The sequence below is a fragment of the Vulpes vulpes genome, chromosome 13, assembly GCF_048418805.1.
Source record: "Vulpes vulpes isolate BD-2025 chromosome 13, VulVul3, whole genome shotgun sequence".
In the NCBI taxonomy this organism is placed as follows: Eukaryota; Metazoa; Chordata; class Mammalia; order Carnivora; family Canidae; genus Vulpes; species Vulpes vulpes.
In genome coordinates this window covers 148,329,467-148,348,868 of record NC_132792.1, presented here as the reverse complement: position 1 = coordinate 148,348,868, position 19,402 = coordinate 148,329,467, and the positions used below count along the sequence as shown (strand labels likewise).

The following is a 19,402-nucleotide window of genomic DNA, read 5'->3' as shown; positions in this document are numbered from 1 at the left end:
GGGAGTTCTCTATAAGAGGAGTATGGATCAGTGTGAGTGTGTAGAGCACATACTTGTAGGCAAAATAGGTTCACTGAGCACCAGCCATGTGCTGAGCAATTTTACTTAAAGAAAATTCGCTGCAACTCTGTAAGTTGGACATTATCCCCACTTACCAGATGAAAAGAACTGAGGCTCAAACAGATTAAGTAACACACCTAAGGTCCCAGAAGTCAGTCACTGAGTAGTAATTGGAAACACAGCAGGACCCCCAGATGCCCAGGTCCTCCCACGGATTGCCTGGCTGGGATGGGCCCAGAAATCTTTGTTTTTTAAAAGCTCCCTTGGTGATTCTTGATTACTCGCCACTCTCGGGAACCACAGCTCCACATCAAACCATCCTGCTATCCCTGTCACCGGTCTTACCGCTGAGCAGCCCTCTCCATGTTGGATAAAACATTTAAAACATATTTAAATAGCAATTTCGAAAAACTCTGCAGCATATGGATTTTCCTTTTGATCTCAAAATGATGACAAACAGACACTTAGATACTTCATAAAAGAAATATCACCAGAAAAATTACAGAAATCTGCCTTTCAACTTTGTCTTGCTCTAATTTAAACAAAATGCAACTTTCCAGAGTCTCTCTCGCTCCCCCGCACCCCACCACCCCACCACCATCACCACCAAATAAATCCAAACTGGGAGTTTCCTTCTCTTTTTCCTCTGTTGCCAGGCCTACACCTATTTACCTCTAGCCCGCTCCCGAGTAAAACCCTAGTACGAAGGACAGGAAGGATGACTTAAGTCCTATCACCCCCAAATCGCCAAAAGCCACCCCGCATGGAGCACCCCCACCCCCCAGGGGAATTCACACCCTGGACTTGGAAGACCAAAGAAAGGAGCTGGAGTAATCTCAGGCCAAATGTCCTGAGATTAAAAGAAGGGGGAGGGGAGGTTTGCAACCCTTCCGACGCGCCCCTTGGGGAGGGCCCCCCTCGCGCAGGTGGAGCGCGTCCCCGGTGCGGGCGCGCGGCCGCGGGAAAGGCCCCGCAGCAACAGGCGGGCGGAGGGCGGCGGGCGTCGGGCTGGGGGAGGGGCGGGGAGGGCGTGCGCCAGGGCGGGGGCGGGGGCGGGGGCCCGGCGGCGTCGGGGGTCCCCGGCCCGCGCAGCGCGGGGAGCAGGTGGCCGCCCTCTGCGCGCGCGGCGTGTGCCCAGCGCGGGCCAGTGGAGCAGGGCTGCGGCCCCGGAGGAGGCGAGGCCCGTGGGGCCCGGCGGGGCGACCGGGACCCCCGGGAGCCGCGCGGGCCGGAGGGGCGTGCCCTCTGCTCGCAGCGCGGGGCCGCCGCCGCCGCCGCCGCCGCCGCCGCCGCAGCATCTCGCGCCCGCGGTCCCCGGGCCGAGAGGCCGCGACACCTAGCGCGGGGCCGCGGCGAGGAAGGAAGGGCCGGGAGCGAGGAGGAAGGAGACCGGGAGGAAGCCGCCGGCCGGGCAGCCCCGCTCCCGCCGGGGGCCCCGAGAGGCGACTCCCGCCTTCCCTCCCAACCCGAAACTTTTCCAACCCACGCGGGCGTATTCCTCACGGGTCTCGGCGGCCGGAGGCGCCGTCAGGGAGAGGCTCTGCAAACACACGCGTCCCCCGACACGCGGGCGGAGGTACACAGGCGCTCCGCGTGGCGGGGCGGGGCGGGGCGGGCGGGGGGCGCCCCGGGCCGCGGGGGCGGGGCGGGGCGGGGGCCGCGCGCCAGGGACCCCCCGCGTGCGCGGCGCGGCGCTCGGAGCCCTGCGGAAGCTCGGGAGCGGAGCGGTGCCCGGAGGCTTCGCGTAACTTTGCCCACTGCGCCCCCGCGCGCAGAGGCGTCCCCTCGCACTCACACCCTCACCCCGCCCCGCTCCCCCCTCCGCCCCCACCGCGGCCCCGAGCCGGCCTTTGTATTTCAGTGACTGGGAAAGACCCGCTCCTCCGAGCCAAAGAAGGAGGGATGTCAACCGCGGACATCCAGTCCGCTCCCCGGTGCCCCCCGCCCGCCCCATACGGAGGGGAGCGGCCGCTGCTCCCCGAGCGCGCTGCCTCCGCGTCCCTCTGCCCCCGGGTCTCCCAGCTTCTTTACCGCGGTGCGCTGGAGACGGTAAAGCACAACCCGATCGATGCGAATGTTTGTCTGAAAGCACGACCTCTCCAAATGCTAAGCCCCCGAAGAGCCGGGTGGGGATGGAGAAAGGACACGTTATTTGGGGTGGGGGTGGGGGTGGGGGTGGGGGTGGGGGTGCAGGCGCCCCCCTCGGGATGCGCGCGCGCGGCCTGGCGGACGCCTTGCCGGGCTCGGCGCGGCCGGGCGGAGTGGCTGGATTATGTAAGTAACAGCCCTCCATGTGCTCACCACCATCTGTTAATATCTTGATATTGGAAAGTTCGGTGCCTGAGGCAAAGCCAGGGTTGGCGGCGCACAGCTCCCAGCCTACTCTTTTCTACTCCCGGGGCAGGGAATGTACCCTCCCTTCGATTGTTTTCGCCCACTTCCCCCCAATCCAGCCGGTTGTGTGCCCCCCCCCCCTTCGCTCACGGACGACCGACCCCGCAGGTGTGTGGGTGGACGAAGGGTGATGGTCTTTGAGGTCACTTTACTGTCATGAGTCCTTTCGATGCATTTAGATCTTTAGGGCGATTTTAGTTTCCTTTGGGCACCGTGGCGGACCCTTATTGGGGATGGAAGCTTTATTGCTTAAAATAATTACTTGTTCCGCCAGCGCTGCGGCCCCAAATTCTTGTAAGGGTTATATTTCAACTTCTTTGGAGCGCTTGGCCTCTGTTTACTTTGAAAGCTGTTGGTTAAACAAACATCACTCGGGAGGCTTCTAAGCAGTGGGGTTCCCAGGAGAGAAACGCCGCAGCTGCTACTTGCTACTGATCTTGTGGCATTTCACAACCCCCCCCCACCCCCCTTTCAGAACAGATCCAGGTTGGGCTTGGCGTCACACTGGGCACAGGGGGTAGGGGGTGGGGGATGAGAGAATGGCGGTCAGTCTGCCTCCAGACAGCCGGAAGCAGGCCGGCCTGCACCCTGGAGTTGGTTTTTATTTCTTTCTCTTCCCCTCTTCAGGGTGGTGGTGGTGGTGGTGGTGGTGGTGGTGGTGGTGGTGGTGGTGGAGAGTGCATGGTTTTGTGTGTGTTTGTGTGTCCAGGCAGGGATCCTCAGCATCTTTCTCCCGAAATCCACGCCCATGTTGGCCTGTCTGCTGGATCTGGTTGAAATTCCCAGAATTGGTTTTCGGATCTGACGACGGTTCTTTGTAAGGTTTTAGATTTCTTACATGCAATCTTCCCTCCTACCTTCCTCTAAGGGCTTTAAGAAAGAACGGTGGAGGGGGTGGGGGGGGCGGGCAGGGGCCCTGAAATCACACCGAGGAGATGTCAAAGCAAAGTGTGCCTAACCCAGAACCAGATGCATAAGTGATAACTGCAAGAGTTTGACTAAGAACTCACAGCAGATCCCCCTTCCCATAAATAAGTACATGCAAGTCTGCATGGATGGATGATGAGGTTTGTTGGAAGACGGGTCCGAACTTGCGTTAACTTTTAAGTTATTGGGGTTATGTTGCCAATGGGCGGAGGAAGGGGTTGACCCTAGGTCTGGCCGCTGGTTTCAGAGATGGAGCCAATATCTAGGCGACTTCTCGGCTCCGACCTGACTGATCGCTTCTCCCCTATCAGAAAACAAACCGGGAGTCGCCCGAGATAGGGGGCTCGGGCCTCCTGCCTGGCTCTAGGGCGGCCCGAGACCTGGGAGAGCGCCGCGGCTCGGGCAAGAGAGGTTGCCAGGAGCCCGGCCTGTACGTGTCCCCGACAGTAGGGGACAGGACAGGGCTCCGCGTACGTAGCTCACCGAGCTGGGCTACTACGGACCGAGCTCGCCTGCCCGGCGTCGCGCGCGCTCCTATTTCAACCAGCCGCTCCTGCGCCCTATTGCGGGCTGCGAACTGCCGCGGCTGAGCGTGGCGAGCCGCGAGCCTCCGCTGCGTTGGCTGGGGGGGTGGGGGAGCTTCCTTGGCTGCCAAGCGGGTTACCCCGACTTCCACCCCGGCCTGCCTTCCCGCCCCCCACCCCCTCCGCGCCCCGGGAGTGACAGAGGGCCTCCTGGGGTTCGCAGGGAACTTTTCCTGCCGCCAGTTCCCGGGCGAAGAGTGTGCAAGATGTGCATCCGAGCGCTAGGTGCAATCGACAGAACTTGTGGGCTTGAAGTTCAAGCCATTTCCCTCCAGACTCTGAATCTTTTCGCTCTCTCGCTCCATTTCTGCCCCCTTGTCCCCCTCGTCCTTCCCTGCCCTCCTTCCTTTTAAACGTCAAAATGAGCAGATGGCTTAAGGGTGTGGAGGGCATATATCCTTTCCTCCTACCAGTTCATCTGTGGGCTGGCACTAATATGTGTACAAACTAGGCTACTTCAAGAAAATAATAGGACGGAAAAGAAGGGAGGAAGTAGCCTTGATCCTTTCAACAGCACCCACATTTCCGCGCTCAGTACACCCGCTTACCTCGAAAGGACCCAACCAATAGACGCATTATTCCATCCTGCATCTAATGGGCATGTTGCTAGATTATTTCTGTTCCCAGCCTAAATTGTCACATCTCGATTATAACACTTGATACAATAGCCGGTCACTGGAAGTGTGAGTGGTGTGTTTGTATGCCTCTGTGTTGTTTTCCGTGATGGTGCGGAGGGAGTGTCTGGGGGCGGTGGAAAGGGAGGAATGAAGGCTGGGGATGCTCAAGCAAGTCTCTTTTCTTATCCCTGACACCTACCCTGGCCAGCTTGATTTTTTTTTCTTCTTCTTTTCAATGTTTGAATTCCGTGCCAAAAGTTTCCTACAGGGTCTAGTCTCAGGCACGTTATCATCTCTATTCTTATTCAAAGAGAAGACTTCTTCACATTTTGACGAATGTGAGGCTGAAATTGTAAATGTCCTAAGAAAGGTGTGTGTGTGTGTGTGTGTGTGCGTGCGCGCGCGTGCGCGCCCGCGTGTGTATTGCAGAAGATGGTGGTAGTTGTCGGCCAGTGTACTTGTAACACACCTCACAAACACTCTGTTGTCCCAACCAACGTCATTCAACCTTTGATCTGCCTGAATTCGAGGAACATACGAAAGATACTTGTCCCCATCCTACCTAAAAACTGAGTGTCTAATCGACTAGGTATGAATGTTTCTGCTTCGCAGACCTTGTAAGTCCTGGCTTTTATAGGGTCTTTAGGTCATAAACGCGGTTGCTTTATTAAAAGCCGTTTACTGTGCCCGGTGAAAGACACGTCGTGGCTGCGGCTAGAAATGCCCTTTAGCATGTGCAACTTGCAAAACCCCCAAGGAGCTCTTTAAGAGCCCCATTATCTAAAGAGAGCTTGCTGGTTATTTTTCATCCAAGAAATGTCAAAGCAAAGTGAATTTCCTACAGCTTTACGCTGAAGCCCGGAATCTGAGCGTTTGAAATTTCTTACCTAATAAACTTTAAGGTTTGTTTCCCAGGCGTCAGAACTCTGTACCTCTATATGAAACCTCTCTCTTTGGTCCTTCTGGGGCGAGTCAGTCAGTAAGGGGCAATTGCGAGGTTATGTCTGCAACATCCCCCCACCCGGCTCCCCACAACAGAAAAGGGCTGCTACACCCACAATCCAAATAACCAGTGGCAAATATTCTTCTTCCTAATAACTGTGACGGGAGATTAACTGGAACTCAGCCAACACTGATCTGCTCGACCAGATGCAGCGGAGCCCAAGTGCAACCTCTGGCACCTATTATTTTAATCCCAAACCTACCTGTAATTCCCTGTCCACCTCTCGCCTCTCCACGGAAGCAAGGGTGACATGTATTCGTGATACTATCTATGATCACTTAAAAGGTGGAACGACTGGAGCTACCGCTCTCCCGCCTCCTGTACCACCCCACCCCTAAAGCCCCACTTTTCCTCCTCCAGTATACTTTTCTGTGCCTTCCTCCACCCAAGTCCGCTCTCCACGCTCGGCCACTGGGCGAACTGGATCAGCTGTATCTGGGAAAGGAAGGAGGGGGTGTAAAAAAAAAAAAAAAAAAAAAAAAGAAGGAGCTGCGTCCTGGACGAGCTAGCGCGAGCCGAGCGCCGCTCGCGCCGTCGCCCGCTTTGCACGGTGCCCGCAGATGGCTCGCTCCGGCCCCGGCGCTGCGATCCCGTCGCCCCGAAGCGGTGGCAGGGCGGGGGCAGGGGGGTGGGGGGTGGGGGTGGGGGATGGAGGCGCGGGGGAGGGGGGAGCGCAAGGGCGCCAGGGGGGGCCCCCCTCTCCCCTGCTCTCTTCCCAGCCCCTCCACCCCCACCCCTTTTATATTTTTTTTTCCTCCCAAGTTCTCTTGCCTCGCTATCCCCCCTTGAATCCGAAGGCGCCTCGCGATTGGGTGCTGGGGCCGGGTACGTCAGTCAGACTGTGACGTGCAGTCTTCCTGTTTCCTTCAGCTGTGTCTTAAAGTAAATCTTGTTGTGGAGCGGAGCCCTCAGCCGAGGGAGCGCTCTGAAATAATACACCATTGCAGCCGGGGAAGCGCAGCGGCGCCAAGAGCTCTGGCCGGGCCGCCCGCTCCCGCGCCCGCTCCCGCTCCCGCGCCCGGTCCCGCGCCCGCGCCCGCTCCGCTCGGCTCCGCTGCGCTCCGCGCGCTCCTCTCTCCTTCCCTCCTTTCTCTCTCGGCTCTCGGCTCCGCTCCTCCCCGCTCTCTCTCCTCTCCCCTCCCGCCCTTCCCTCGTCCCCTCGCCCCGCTCGCCCCTGCTCGCCCCTGCGCGCCCCGCTCGCGCACACTCACCGGCCCCGCTCCAATCATCCCATCCATCACCCGCAAGACACCGCCGCGTGTGTGCGCGCGCGTGTCCTCCTCTCCCCGCCGGCAAAACCACGCTGGGTCCCGCTGCCTTCTGCAACCGCGTAAGTATCCTCGCTCCCTCTGGCCAGTCCCCTCCCCTTTTCCAGAATCACTTGTCCTGGCTTGTTCTTGAATGGGAAGGGGGAGAAGAAGAAAAGAAAAGAAAAAAAAGAAGAGAAAAGAGACTCTCCCAAAGGGACTCCCATTACTCATACCCGTGTAAACATTTTCTTCCCCCCGCCCCCCCAGGAGAAAATGCTGTTATTTCAATGAATCGTAATAAAATAGCCTCTACACAGTTTCTAAGCAGGAGCCTCCGTGGAACTCAGCGCTCCGCTCCTCCCAGTCCCTAAGAGTAAGTGATCCGCTTGGCTTTTATTTCTTTCTCTTTCCTGCTGGTGGCTGGGGTGGTGGTGGCGGTGGTGGCGGTGGCGGTGGCGGTGGCGGTGATGGTGGGAGGGGAGGGGGGCAGGCTGATAGCGCTGGACTTGCCGCTGATCTTGTCACCTTTTGTGTACTGTTGCTGCGCTGTGAGGAGGCGACTGCCCTCCTTCCCTTCCTCCTCTCGCCCTCTCTTCTGGGGAGAGAGGGACCGCGAGGGGGACCGGGTCGCTTTTTGTTCGCCTGGATCCCCGCTTTCCGCCGAGCCTCCTGGCTCCCGTCTCCCCGGGGTTAGAACTCCCGTGCTAAGTCCCCTGGTCCTCCCTCTTTGTCTTGTTTATTATAGCTGCCTTTCTTCCAGGCTCTTCCAATTTGCTTGTCATTTGCATACCTTTCACTTCTCCTTTTTAACCCCGGCGGAGGGCTGGCTGGGGAGGAGGGAGGAGGGGGAGAGGGAAGAGGAGGAGGAGGAGGAGGAGGAGGAGGAGGAGGAGGAGGGCGCTCTGTTACTTTTCCTCGCAAAACGCTGTGGAAGCCGAAATGTTGAAATCGGGGTTGGAGCGGTGGAGAGATGGTCCCGGGAAACCCAGCGCGGCGCCCCTCTCCCGAGCTCGGAGGAACCAGGGCTAGGTCAAGTGGAGTTGGGTAAGGCGGCGGCGGGAGCCCCCGGAGGTGGCGTGGTGCAGGGATGGGGCCCGAGCGCCGCAGGGATGGGGCCCGGGCCCGGGCGGTCGCGGGGCGGGCGGGGGTAGGGGATGTTCTTGGGCTGCGGATCTGCGAGGCCAAGACTCTCGCAGTCCCCGCTGGCTGGCTGGCTGGCTGGCTGGCTGGCGGTGCTGTCGGGCTGCACGGATCTGCTCTTGTCTGGGTGGTACCTGCAGCTCTGCCCCGGTTCGGAGGACTGGGGCCGGAGGAGATCAGAGGTGAGGGTAACTGTTACCGGGGAGAATGGTGAGGAGGGCGGGAAGAGCTGCAATCTTGGCCCAAAGGGCCGAGGAGGGGGACCGGAGGGTGGGGGGGCGTTGGAGGGGAGACATCACCCAAAGTCCAGTTTAGCAAGTTGTTGGTGCTTCTGGCGGGCAGGCCACTCACTGCTGCTAAGACTGAACGTCGGTGGAAAGTGTGGATTGGAGTTGGTTTGGGGGGGGGGGATGAGGGGGGGTATGTGTGTGGAAGGGCGGGAGGGAGGGGAGGTAACGGGGCAGTCGCTTTCGAGAGAGAGACTCACACGTCTCCCGCCACTTCTCAGCTTTTTTCGGAAGTTGAGAGTCCTCCAGGCTGGCAGAGAAGGAGAAGGGGTTGGGCGATCGTCTTAAATAGCCCAAGGAGGCAGGTTGGAGTGTGGAACTGCTGTTCTTGGCAATCCAGAACCCTACTCCGCCTGGGGGAAGGCTGGGAACTCACCTGCTTGTTTTTATTTTTCCAAGAAGGTCTGTGTTGTCTCCTTGAGCTTATAAAAACAGTCCAAGCACAGGATGGCCTTCTCTCAAAGTCAAGGCTAGAAGTGTCTTCTCTTGTTCTCTCTTCCTCTCCCCCCCCCTTCCCTCTCCCCCTTCCTCCCACCCTCCTTCCCGCCCACCTATAATCTCCCTTACAAAAAAAAAAAATAATTTCCTTTCCTAAACTAGGTAGGCAGAGGTCTATTAGTAGAGTGCTGTGCATGGGCAGGGCCTGACAGGTGTGTTGTGTCAAGAAAGACAGGTGCAAATTTCCTCTGTGTCTGTGTGTGTCTGTACAGTTCCAGACCACAATGCGCACCCCGGGGTTGCAGAGGTTTATGAATTTATGGGTGCCCTGGTTAATAGGATTGTCCGGACTAAAGGGAACTGGGCTGTTGTTATGTTTTGAGCCCTGCCATGTGAGTTCTTTGCTTGGGGGTGGGGGGCGAGTTGGTTTGTGTTTGTTTATTTTTCTTAAGGATGTTGGCAGGCTGCTGCTGAGGCTGTGTCTCAGACTTGGGCTGCCAGGCGGCTGCCAGTACCCCCACTTCAGGCAGCAGGTGGAGGGAGATTGACTTTCCCTTTGCTTCCCTCTCTACTTTATGCCTGTCTCCCAGGTCTGCGGTGCCGAAGGGGGGTGGGTGAGAGCGTCTTTTGTGTGCGTGTGTGTTTTGGGCAGCCATGGGTGGTGTGTGTAACTGCCAAGAATACCAAAGTCATTTGAAAGTGTTACTGTTGTTAAAGCTTATCTTTTTAGCGTGCTTTCTCCCTGCCCAGAAAGAATAGGTATGTGCATAAACTCTTTCAAGTCATATGTTAAATACTCTCATAAAGTAGAATGAGCCTGTCATTGTACCAGACATGTGCCAGATGTCCTAGTTATTACTTTGATGGAGAAGGAAAATCTCAAGTACGTGAGAGGTAACTGCGCTTTTCTGTTTGATGCGTGATGCAGGCAGTGGGCTCTGTGAGGAGTTTCTTGCAAGAACTTCTGAGTATTTTCAGAATAAAATGGGCTGTGTGTGGTGAGGAGGGAAAAGAGGAGCATTTGGGTTAATGTGTCCATATGCTACAACATGGACTTGTCCATATAATGGCAAAATAGGGGAAGGTAAGGGCTGTGGCTTGATGGTTGAGGGAAGATACTGAGAATTCAATGTAAGCACTGTAGCTGGATTATTCAAACTTGACCTTTTAAGTTTTTCTTTAAACAGGCGACTTCTTGTGTTACATAGAAATAGGTTAGATGGAGAATGGTTTTGTTGGTTGGTTCTGCCGTTTGGGTGATGATCATCGTTTCATGAAAAGGAGATACCATGTGTATTTACTCTTTAGACTTACACATCAAAGTCCCTCTCCCAATACTTTCCTTGGATGTTTTCGAAGTTCTTTCGTGTCATCTATGGCCATGTCTATTTGCTTTATTTTTAATAGGGGTTATCTGCGCCTGGTACTTATTGATATTTTATGTGTCCATTATGCAGAATTCTGTTCAGTCTAATCACCACCTTGTGGGAAAAAAAGTCATGCATACGTAACATGCATCTTTGTTCTCACTTTATTCATTTCCTAGCATGGTTTCTCTATAAGTAGCACTTGCAATCTTAAAGCGTAAGCTAGCTGCCAGGGTTGCTCTTTATTTGTTCAAAGTGCAAATAGTCCCCCTTTAAAAAAAAAAAAAAAAGAATTTCTTATATCATTTCAGGGATTGTCTTGCATTTTCATCTATTAATGTAAGGGATTTTTAGGTTTAGGTTTAACAAAGAAATTATAAAATGTTACTGGTTTTACAATATGAAGATGGATTGTGTGTGATGTATCATTATTATTGGATTCTAATTAAGTACCTGTATAAACCAGAAAGGACATATACGTAAGGAATTTCTCAAACCTTATTGCCTAGTGTACTCTAGGGCTTCCAAGGACATTTAGAGTATTTTAGTTTCTACAAAAAGAAAAAGCGTGTTTTTTCTTGAGATCATTTCTCTCATTTACTAATTTGGTGAATTATTGCTTTTTAGATAAGTACAGATAAATATTTTCAGCGTGCCTCAGAAAATAGTACGTTCGTTTTACAGGTGAAAAATGTAGGGAATTTTTGATAGGATGGAGGAATTTTCAGTGAAATGATTGTGATTTGAGAACTCTATTGTGATAGGAAATTTCGAAGTCTGATAGAAGATTTGACAATACAATCTTAGTTCATTGAAGATTTAACTTGTGTCAAGTGGCTTCTTCAAGCTAAACATAAAACGCTTTTTTAACCTTACAATAAGCAGAAACATCTCTGAAGGAGAAGTTGCTAATTAGCAGACATGAACTCTGGAATATAGTGAAGAGGGCAGCTTAGTGATTTGGTGGAGGAGAGGACCTCAATCAAATCATCTGATTGTTTTTTTTTTCCCCTTTGAGTTACTGATTTTCAGATGGGCTTAAAATGTTCTTTGTTAGTGATATTCCACTTGAAATTTCATAACCAGGTTGACCCAAGTAGATTAGAGGCCCATCCAAAGGTGGTTTTCTATAAGAACTAAAGTGTAGGCTTGAGCAATTTCTTCAAATAATTTTATCAACAAAGACAGATAATCTAAGTAATCCAAACAGGAAACCATGCCAACCTTACACTCCCCCTGTCTCATAAAAGATTTGTCTGAACTATTTGGATAATTACCATAATGAACACTTCTTTGTCCAGAATCTGGATTCCAGATAGATACGTAAAAGTTGTACTCCCCTCCCCCAAATAACTTCTCTATTAAAGTAGAGCGCTTAACCACTTTCTACTTCACGATGCAGTGTTCCTTTGAAATTCTTCCCTGAAAATTCTTTTCTAACATTAACTCACCAGGTTTCTTCGGATTCTCCATGTTAAATTACACAACAGACATCAGATAATTCAGGTTTTAATGAATCTTTTGGAGTAGTTAAAATCTGACTTGATTTTACCTGGATATGTGTCCTTACATTTTTCTGGGAGGAATCTGCTATGTCAAGATATTCATCATATAGGAATTATTAAAGCATCGGTGTAGTAAAATACCAAATGGCATGACAAAATATTTAATAATAAAAATATTCTGTATGATTTTTAATATTAAAGAGGAGTTTACAGGAATAGAATATGCGTATCCAAACAATAATACATTTGGGTTCAAATTCTGTATCAGTATTTTTTTTTCTGCGTACTTGCTGATATTAATGTTCACAAGTGCTGATCAAAAGGTTTCCTGCTGCCTGGTTAAACTCCAAATTAATGTTAAAATTAAAATACAGTAAGAGTCAATAGTAATTGTAGTTGAAACATTGTGGCAGTACATATGTTGAGAAATAAAGGAATTTCTACAAATCTTAATGGGCCAAGATGGTATGAGTGATAAAGCCAGTCAGTCCATAGCATCTCTAAATTCTGGATTGGGAAATTCATGGAAGCGCCTTTAAAAGTATTTACAAGTGATTTAATTTCTATTGCAGACATTTAACAAAACATTTTCTTCTGTGGTCAGTATGTTCACATATAGATCTTGTTTATGAATCAAGATGCTAATGAAGTATTACGTCAAACAGTTACAATTACCTAATGTCGTCTCTTGCCTCCATGAGTTATGATCCCAGTGTGTACTACTACCATACCTTTAGTTCTAAGTTTAGGCCTTAGCTATGTGGAGAGATATATTTATTTGTGCCTACTGATATAGTGCCTTGTCTTAGTGGAATATATAATTTTTCCTATTTGTTTTGTCCTGTTTGTTACATCTTAGCTGGACATTTTACAAGACCTAAAAATATTTAAATTCTCTTAACCCAAAACAGAAGGCAAGTCATTATCTAATCTAAAATGCTGACTGGTTAAAAAAAGGGATTGCAAAAACCAGGTTAGTTTGGTGAATTAATTTGAAGGAAGTTGCAAGATATTTTGTTCTTGAAAGACTCCAAAGCATGTCTAATTAACACTGTCCACTGAAGATGAGAGTATCATGTCTTTCCACCTTAGGAAGAGCACAGCCCTCTTCTTGGCTTGGGCATGAAGCAGGGATGCAGCTGTTGATACCTAGGCTAGATGAGAGGAAGTACAGTTGACGCAGAGGTAAATGGCAGTTGGGAAAGGAAGGATGCCTGGGGATGACCTTGTGCTCATCTCTTACACCAGCCTGTCATTTCTGAGCCTCTGTTTCAGAGATGCTCTTTCCCTAGCAAGGATGGGTAGGAGGAAAATCCAGATGGGGTGTTCAGATGAACAGAGGAAGAAAAAAGACTGCAGAAAGTTTGTTCACCGTTTTGATTGGAGACTCATGTGCCTTTCAGGTGATATTAAAGAGGAAAGGATTTGCACACAAAAAGGAAAGAGGTAAAAAAATTTTAATAATGGCAATGAACTCTATTTTTGGAAAGCCGAGATACACACACCAAAGTCCTCCTTGCAAAGACCTACCCCCAGTGTGCAAGTCTTTCTAGGCTTTGAAATAATTCATCCCTTTTCTTGTTTGTCTCGGTCTTTTTCTTTTTCTCATCTGATCGCTATACCTGATTTATCAGATCTAATGTGTCAGTGAAATATTTGTCATTGCATTTGCTATTCCTGAACACAGTTTTATTATTGATGTGTTGAGGGTTCAAAATCATTCTGAAACCAATTTTGAACCCAGTGTTGAAGTTCTTAAGATCTGTTTCCATTCTGACTTCAGGAAATTTTATCCTGAGGCGTACAAAAAGTATTTTTAAGTATACAAAAAATATAAAGAAGCATCATATTGCTTGCATAATACTCTAAAACAGGCTTTAAAAAAAAAAAAAAAAAACGTTGTATCTTCACGTAGAAACCAGGAACAAGGAATGCAGGATGAAATCTTTGTTGCTTGAAAAAAAAAAAAATTAAAAACCCACACATTGTCATCTAAGCATTGAGCATTTTCTTGATTTTTACAGGTTATTTCATGCTGAAATTATGCCTATTTGCATGGATAGTCATTCTTTAAAACTAGCCACAGATGCAGTCCTAGGGAGCACGTAGATGTTTTTACAGGTGAACCGAAAGAGATGGGAGCTGTTCCAAACACTCTGCACGCTGCCTTTGGCAATAGACCCTGTTATTGTGAAGATGTGCTCTGTTAAGCAAACGTGAAGTTTAATATGAGATAAACCCTGTGTGAAAAAAATATTTTCATTTTCTTCATAAAATGTTAATTGTAAGCAAAAAGATACGACATCTTAGATTTATACAGAATTTGGGGTTAGTATCACTAGGTAATAAGTCACAAAATATGTCAAGTGCCTTTTATAACATGCAAGGAAAGCTATTCTTTTCATATTGTGTCCTCAAGAAACAATGGAAGTTCATATGCAGAGACGATATTTCTCTTTCTCATGTATTTTGATTGATGCTGTTTTCTTCTTTATTTATCTTTTTTTCCCTTTAATTTGGCATAAGAAATACGATTCACAAACGGTGTATGTTAAAGTTTCCTTAGGCATTGGAACAGATTTTGGCAGATCTGAATAGAAGAAAACTGATACTGAAGATGTATTTATCCTTGCCTAACTCAATTTATTGTTCCACATTTTGATTTCTAAAACGTGACAATTCCCTTCTTTTGCAGTGAGTCCAACTTTGTAATAATTTATCAAAAGGACATCATGAAAATGTATAAATATTCTTACACTTGTGTTAAAATATAGCAACAGATACCATTTTCAAATGTGATTTTACTAATAAAAATGCATATCTATGCTAAATAAGCAGACTTGTAAAATGAGTATTTGTGCATTTATTTCAATGTTAAATTGACCATTTATATTGGAAAGATGCTGATGGGGGTGTTCTCCTTCCCATTTCACATATGACAAAAATATTTTAAAAATCTGTAAAAAGGGGGGGGGAGTGTTAAGTATTTGCATTTATTTTCAAGTCTTCTTCCACTAAGAGCGTTAAAATCACCATAAGTTTAATTCAGAAATGGAATTTTTCCTCCAAATTTCACACAGCCTCAAATTTTAACCTTATTTCTTAAGTATAGACCACTTTCATCTTCTTTTGTAATATGAATCTCAGTACCCAAAATTTAATCAATTGGTTGTCAGAGGCTGTGTTCTTATAATCTACCGTTTCTTCTGAAGATAAACAGTATCATTTTAGGCATTTGTGAAAGAGAATCATATTACTGGTGCTTAAGCAGTTTTTGCTTTTTTTTTTTTTTAATCTTAATCCATCTTAAACCAGTGGAGCAGAAATATTTAAAAATGTTTCATTTCAAGCAGAGTGCATAATAAATTGCAATAATTGTAATGTGCCATAAATCCCAGAGCCTATGCATTTTGCATTTGATTCAGGATTGAGGTCAGGAAATTTGGAGAAATTTAAAGAAAATGATTCATCAGTCCTTTTGTTCTGTTGGCCAGGGTCCCGGGATTCTTGAGCTGTGCCCAGCTGACGAGCTTTTGAAGATGGCACAATAACTGTCCAGTGATGCCTGACCATGACAGCACAGCCCTCTTAAGCCGGCAAACCAAGAGGAGAAGAGTTGACATTGGAGTGAAAAGGACGGTAGGGACAGCATCTGCATTTTTTGCTAAGGCAAGAGCAACGTTTTTTAGTGCCATGAATCCCCAAGGTTCTGAGCAGGATGTTGAGTATTCAGTGGTGCAGCATGCAGATGGGGAAAAGTCAAATGTACTCCGCAAGCTGCTGAAGAGGGCGAACTCGTATGAAGATGCCATGATGCCTTTTCCAGGAGCAACCATAATTTCCCAGCTGTTGAAAAATAACATGAACAAAAATGGTGGCACGGAGCCCAGTTTCCAAGCCAGCGGTCTCTCTAGTACAGGCTCCGAAGTACATCAGGAGGATATATGCAGCAACTCTTCAAGAGACAGCCCCCCAGAGTGTCTTTCCCCTTTTGGCAGGCCTACTATGAGCCAGTTTGATATGGATCGCTTATGTGATGAGCACCTGAGAGCAAAGCGCGCCCGGGTTGAGAATATCATTCGGGGTATGAGCCATTCCCCCAGTGTGGCATTAAGGGGCAATGAAAATGAAAGAGAGATGGCCCCGCAGTCTGTGAGTCCCCGAGAAAGTTACAGAGAAAACAAACGCAAGCAGAAGCTGCCCCAGCAGCAGCAACAGAGTTTCCAGCAGCTGGTTTCAGCCCGAAAAGAACAGAAGCGAGAGGAGCGCCGACAGCTGAAGCAGCAGCTGGAGGACATGCAGAAACAGCTGCGCCAGCTGCAGGAGAAGTTCTACCAGATCTATGACAGCACCGATTCTGAAAATGATGAAGATGGGAACCTGTCTGAAGACAGCATGCGCTCGGAGATCCTGGACGCCAGGGCGCAGGACTCCGTGGGCCGGTCAGATAACGAGATGTGCGAGCTGGACCCAGGGCAGTTCATCGACCGAGCCCGAGCCCTGATCAGGGAGCAGGAGCTGGCTGAAAACAAGCCGAAACGAGAAGGCAACAACAAAGAAAGAGATCACGGGCCAAACTCCTTACAACCAGAAGGCAAACATTTGGCCGAGACCTTGAAGCAGGAACTGAACACTGCCATGTCGCAAGTTGTGGACACTGTGGTCAAAGTCTTTTCCGCCAAACCCTCCCGCCAGGTTCCTCAGGTCTTCCCGCCTCTCCAGATTCCCCAGGCCCGATTTGCAGTCAACGGGGAAAACCACAATTTCCACACCGCCAACCAGCGCCTGCAGTGCTTTGGCGACGTCATCATTCCGAACCCCCTGGACACCTTTGGCAACGTGCAGATGCCCAGTTCCACAGACCAGACGGAAGCGCTGCCCCTGGTTGTCCGCAAAAACTCCTCCGACCAGTCCGCCTCCGGCCCCCCCGCCGGCGGCCACCACCAGCCCCTGCACCAGTCGCCTCTCTCTGCCACCGCAGGCTTCACCACGTCCACCTTCCGCCACCCCTTCCCCCTTCCCTTGATGGCCTACCCATTTCAGAGTCCATTAGGTGCTCCCTCCGGCTCCTTCTCGGGAAAAGACAGAGCCTCTCCTGAATCCTTAGACTTAACTAGGGAGACAACGAGTCTGAGGACCAAGATGTCATCCCACCACCTGAGCCACCATCCTTGTTCACCAGCACACCCACCCAGCACCGCAGAAGGGCTCTCCCTGTCACTCATCAAGTCCGAGTGTGGCGATCTTCAAGACATGTCCGAAATCTCACCTTATTCGGGAAGTGCAATATCCTTTTATTTTCCCCCTCGAGGAAAACAAAACAAAAAGAGGCTTCCCCAAAGGTCAGGTTTCCACAATATATAGAATAATGTAGATTAGTATCTTCTTAGGAATGCAACCTTTCCTATTATCCGGAGTAATAGGCTTTCATCAACACACGTGTGGCACTTCTGATCGCACAAAAGCTTCACGGGAAACCCACATCTTTGCAACTTTCACAAGTTGTTAATTGCCTCGAAGAGCTGGGATTTAATATGTGCTTTTTCTGCTATTCTTCCTGTATATTCTCTCTCTCTCTCTCTCTCTCTTTAGGATTAGATTCAGAGATGGACAAAAATCTCATTGTCATATTGAATTCTATCCGATTTTTTAGGGTATTAAGTTTTATAATGGAGCCAAAAGAAAAGTCAGTTTTGAGATCCTTAAGATTCCATAAGAAGAATTCTCCCTTTAAACCATCTGCAGGGCTCCTGGGCTGTGTAAAGAAGACCTGATTAAATCTTACGAAGAGCACTTTACTGGTGGGAGGCTTGGGTGGGAGAAACTGGACATGGGGGCAGCGAGGGGGGAAAGAGATTCTCTCTAATCTTTAAGTGAGACATGGTTTGTTGTGGTTGTTTCTTTAAGGAAATATACAGGTACTGATTTATTCAGACGACATTGGTCTCTCTCTCTCTCTCTCTCTCTCTCTCTCTCTCTCTCTCTCTCTCGTTCACCCAAGGTCTGTTCTTTGGGTCTGGTGCAGCTGCCTCTATGCATGATTAACCTCTGTTCAGCCATACACAGAAATCTTTTGTCCTAACATACACAAAGCAAATTATTTTGGAAAGCGAGAGAGCACAATTAAATATAAAACTCAGCTGTATTCGACGTAAAAATGGCTCTTTTTTATGACTCTTTTATATTTTGAACCTGACTTTTAGGTAGAGATGCCAGTTGTATTTTTTATTAGACTTGTCCTGAACTCCAGTTATTTTTAACTGACTTTTTTTTTTCTCTGTAAATTGCTCCTTTCAGTAAATTTTTTAAAATCTTGTGGTTGTTGGTGTTTTGGGGTCGTAGAATAGTAGCATTTGGGGGCAGGTAGAGGCAGGTTTCTTTTATAATCAATTGCCAGATGGACATAAAATTTAGTAATTAAGTTGGCTGTTGCTAAATTGAGGATTTTGAGCAATTGTCCTGATGACTAGAGATTGACATTTTAGTATCTAAGCCCACTCCAGAGGCTGCCACGTAAGTGCAAAGTCCCAGCTATGATGGAAATACATTTTTTTCTATGTGGGGAAGGCCATCCTTCTAACCAGCTCTGAGGACGGTAGTGAAGATTTCTGATAAGGTGAATGAGAGCCACAAGTATGAGACCCACTTGGGGCAGTTAAATACAGTCTCTTTCCACAGTGAGAAGAGAATAATGTCATGCGAGGAAGGAAGATAAAGATATTGAGGACTTGGATATATAAATAGAAATTGGGTCTTGGTTTGGTTGCTGATTTAACTTCCACCTTTCAAAGACCTAAAATTTAAACTACCAGCCATGAATCAAAGCTGCACCAAGCACCGTGCCTTGCACATTGTAAACAGTTAATAAACATTGGTCAACATGATTGCCGTATAATGTTGGTGATGAGAAAGGCCAAGCAAGAAGATGGCAGTGCCTGGAATGGTTTTCTATCATTGGCAGAAAGAGCATCTTCTGAGGTGCACACAAGGCTGAGGTCCGGCGCTAGCCCCTCTTGCTCTCAGACATCTCTTACTTCATTTTGAAGGCAGTAGTCATGATGGTGGGTTGTTTTCTCTCTCTCTCTCTCTCTCTCTCTCTCTCACACACACACACACACACACACACACATACACACACACACACACACAGAGAGAGAGAGAGAAGAGAGGAAAGGAACATACCTATTTCAAGAAATATTTCAAACCAGCTTTCAAAGTCCCATACGTGCCAACTAAACTCTTTAACCAGTTTGTTTTTTTTTTTTTTTTACTAGACTTTTCATTGTAACTGGATCATTTTGCCTCTGACTTTTTCTTTTTTTTAAGTAAGTTGGGTCTTCTAGGAAAAAAAATCTTTTAGATTGCTTTAAGTGTTGGCTACATTCATTGTCTCAGGCTCTCTAAATCCCCTGAGGAATTTAGAGGATTTGAATTGAAAGAAGTTCCTTTTATTTCTATACATATCAAAGGCTTTAAGGAGAATATAGTTGCTTCTTCAGCTGAATAACTTCCCTCTGCTACCAATATAAGAGTCTGTTGAACAGGGATGGCTTGCAAACACCTGTGTTCATATGAAATGCTGCTTACCCCTGGAGCTGTTTCTTTCATGGAGCTAAATAATTTTGGCTTCTTGTTGCAGTTAATGATTACATCTCCCACCTTCTGGCTTTCTATCTTCTTGTTTCTTTCTCCTCCATCATGCTGTACTTCTAACCATTTATCTCATTGATACCTTCTTTCTCAGGAAGAAGATAGGCCAGCAACCCTTTCTATAATCCGCACGATTCTGAAGCCAATGAGAATCTGAGTGTTTGTTGGGAGACTGGGCCC

The 19,402-nt window shown here is 48.6% G+C and overlaps 2 protein-coding genes across 12 annotated transcripts in view; one reads left to right on the top strand and one right to left on the bottom strand.

Moving 5' to 3' along the window:
* Window positions 1-6,916, bottom strand: part of LOC112921781 (uncharacterized) — a 201,441-nt gene extending 194,525 nt beyond the window's left edge. For 3 of the 5 annotated variants that reach the window (XR_011996378.1, XR_011996379.1, XR_011996380.1), the window contains exon 1: window positions 2,092-2,507. The gene's annotated coding sequence lies outside the window, so the exon portion shown is untranslated. Of the gene's footprint in view, window positions 1-2,091; window positions 2,508-6,796 lie in introns of those variants that run through there. The other 2 variants (XR_011996381.1, XR_011996382.1) reach the window with 2 other exon arrangements.
* PROX1 (prospero homeobox 1) overlaps window positions 1,621-19,402 on the top strand; it is a 57,924-nt gene continuing 40,142 nt past the window's right edge. Inside the window, exons 1-4 of one of the 7 annotated variants that reach the window (XM_072733284.1) lie at window positions 1,621-1,636; window positions 7,103-7,208; window positions 12,976-13,018; window positions 15,067-16,858. In XM_072733284.1, the coding sequence (XP_072589385.1) occupies window positions 15,134-16,858 (1,725 nt within the window). In that variant the 5' untranslated portion in view covers window positions 1,621-1,636; window positions 7,103-7,208; window positions 12,976-13,018; window positions 15,067-15,133. Of the gene's footprint in view, window positions 1,637-6,435; window positions 6,916-7,102; window positions 7,209-7,370; window positions 7,880-12,975; window positions 13,019-15,066; window positions 16,859-19,402 lie in introns of those variants that run through there. The other 6 variants (XM_072733281.1, XM_072733283.1, XM_026001111.2 and 3 more) reach the window with 6 other exon arrangements.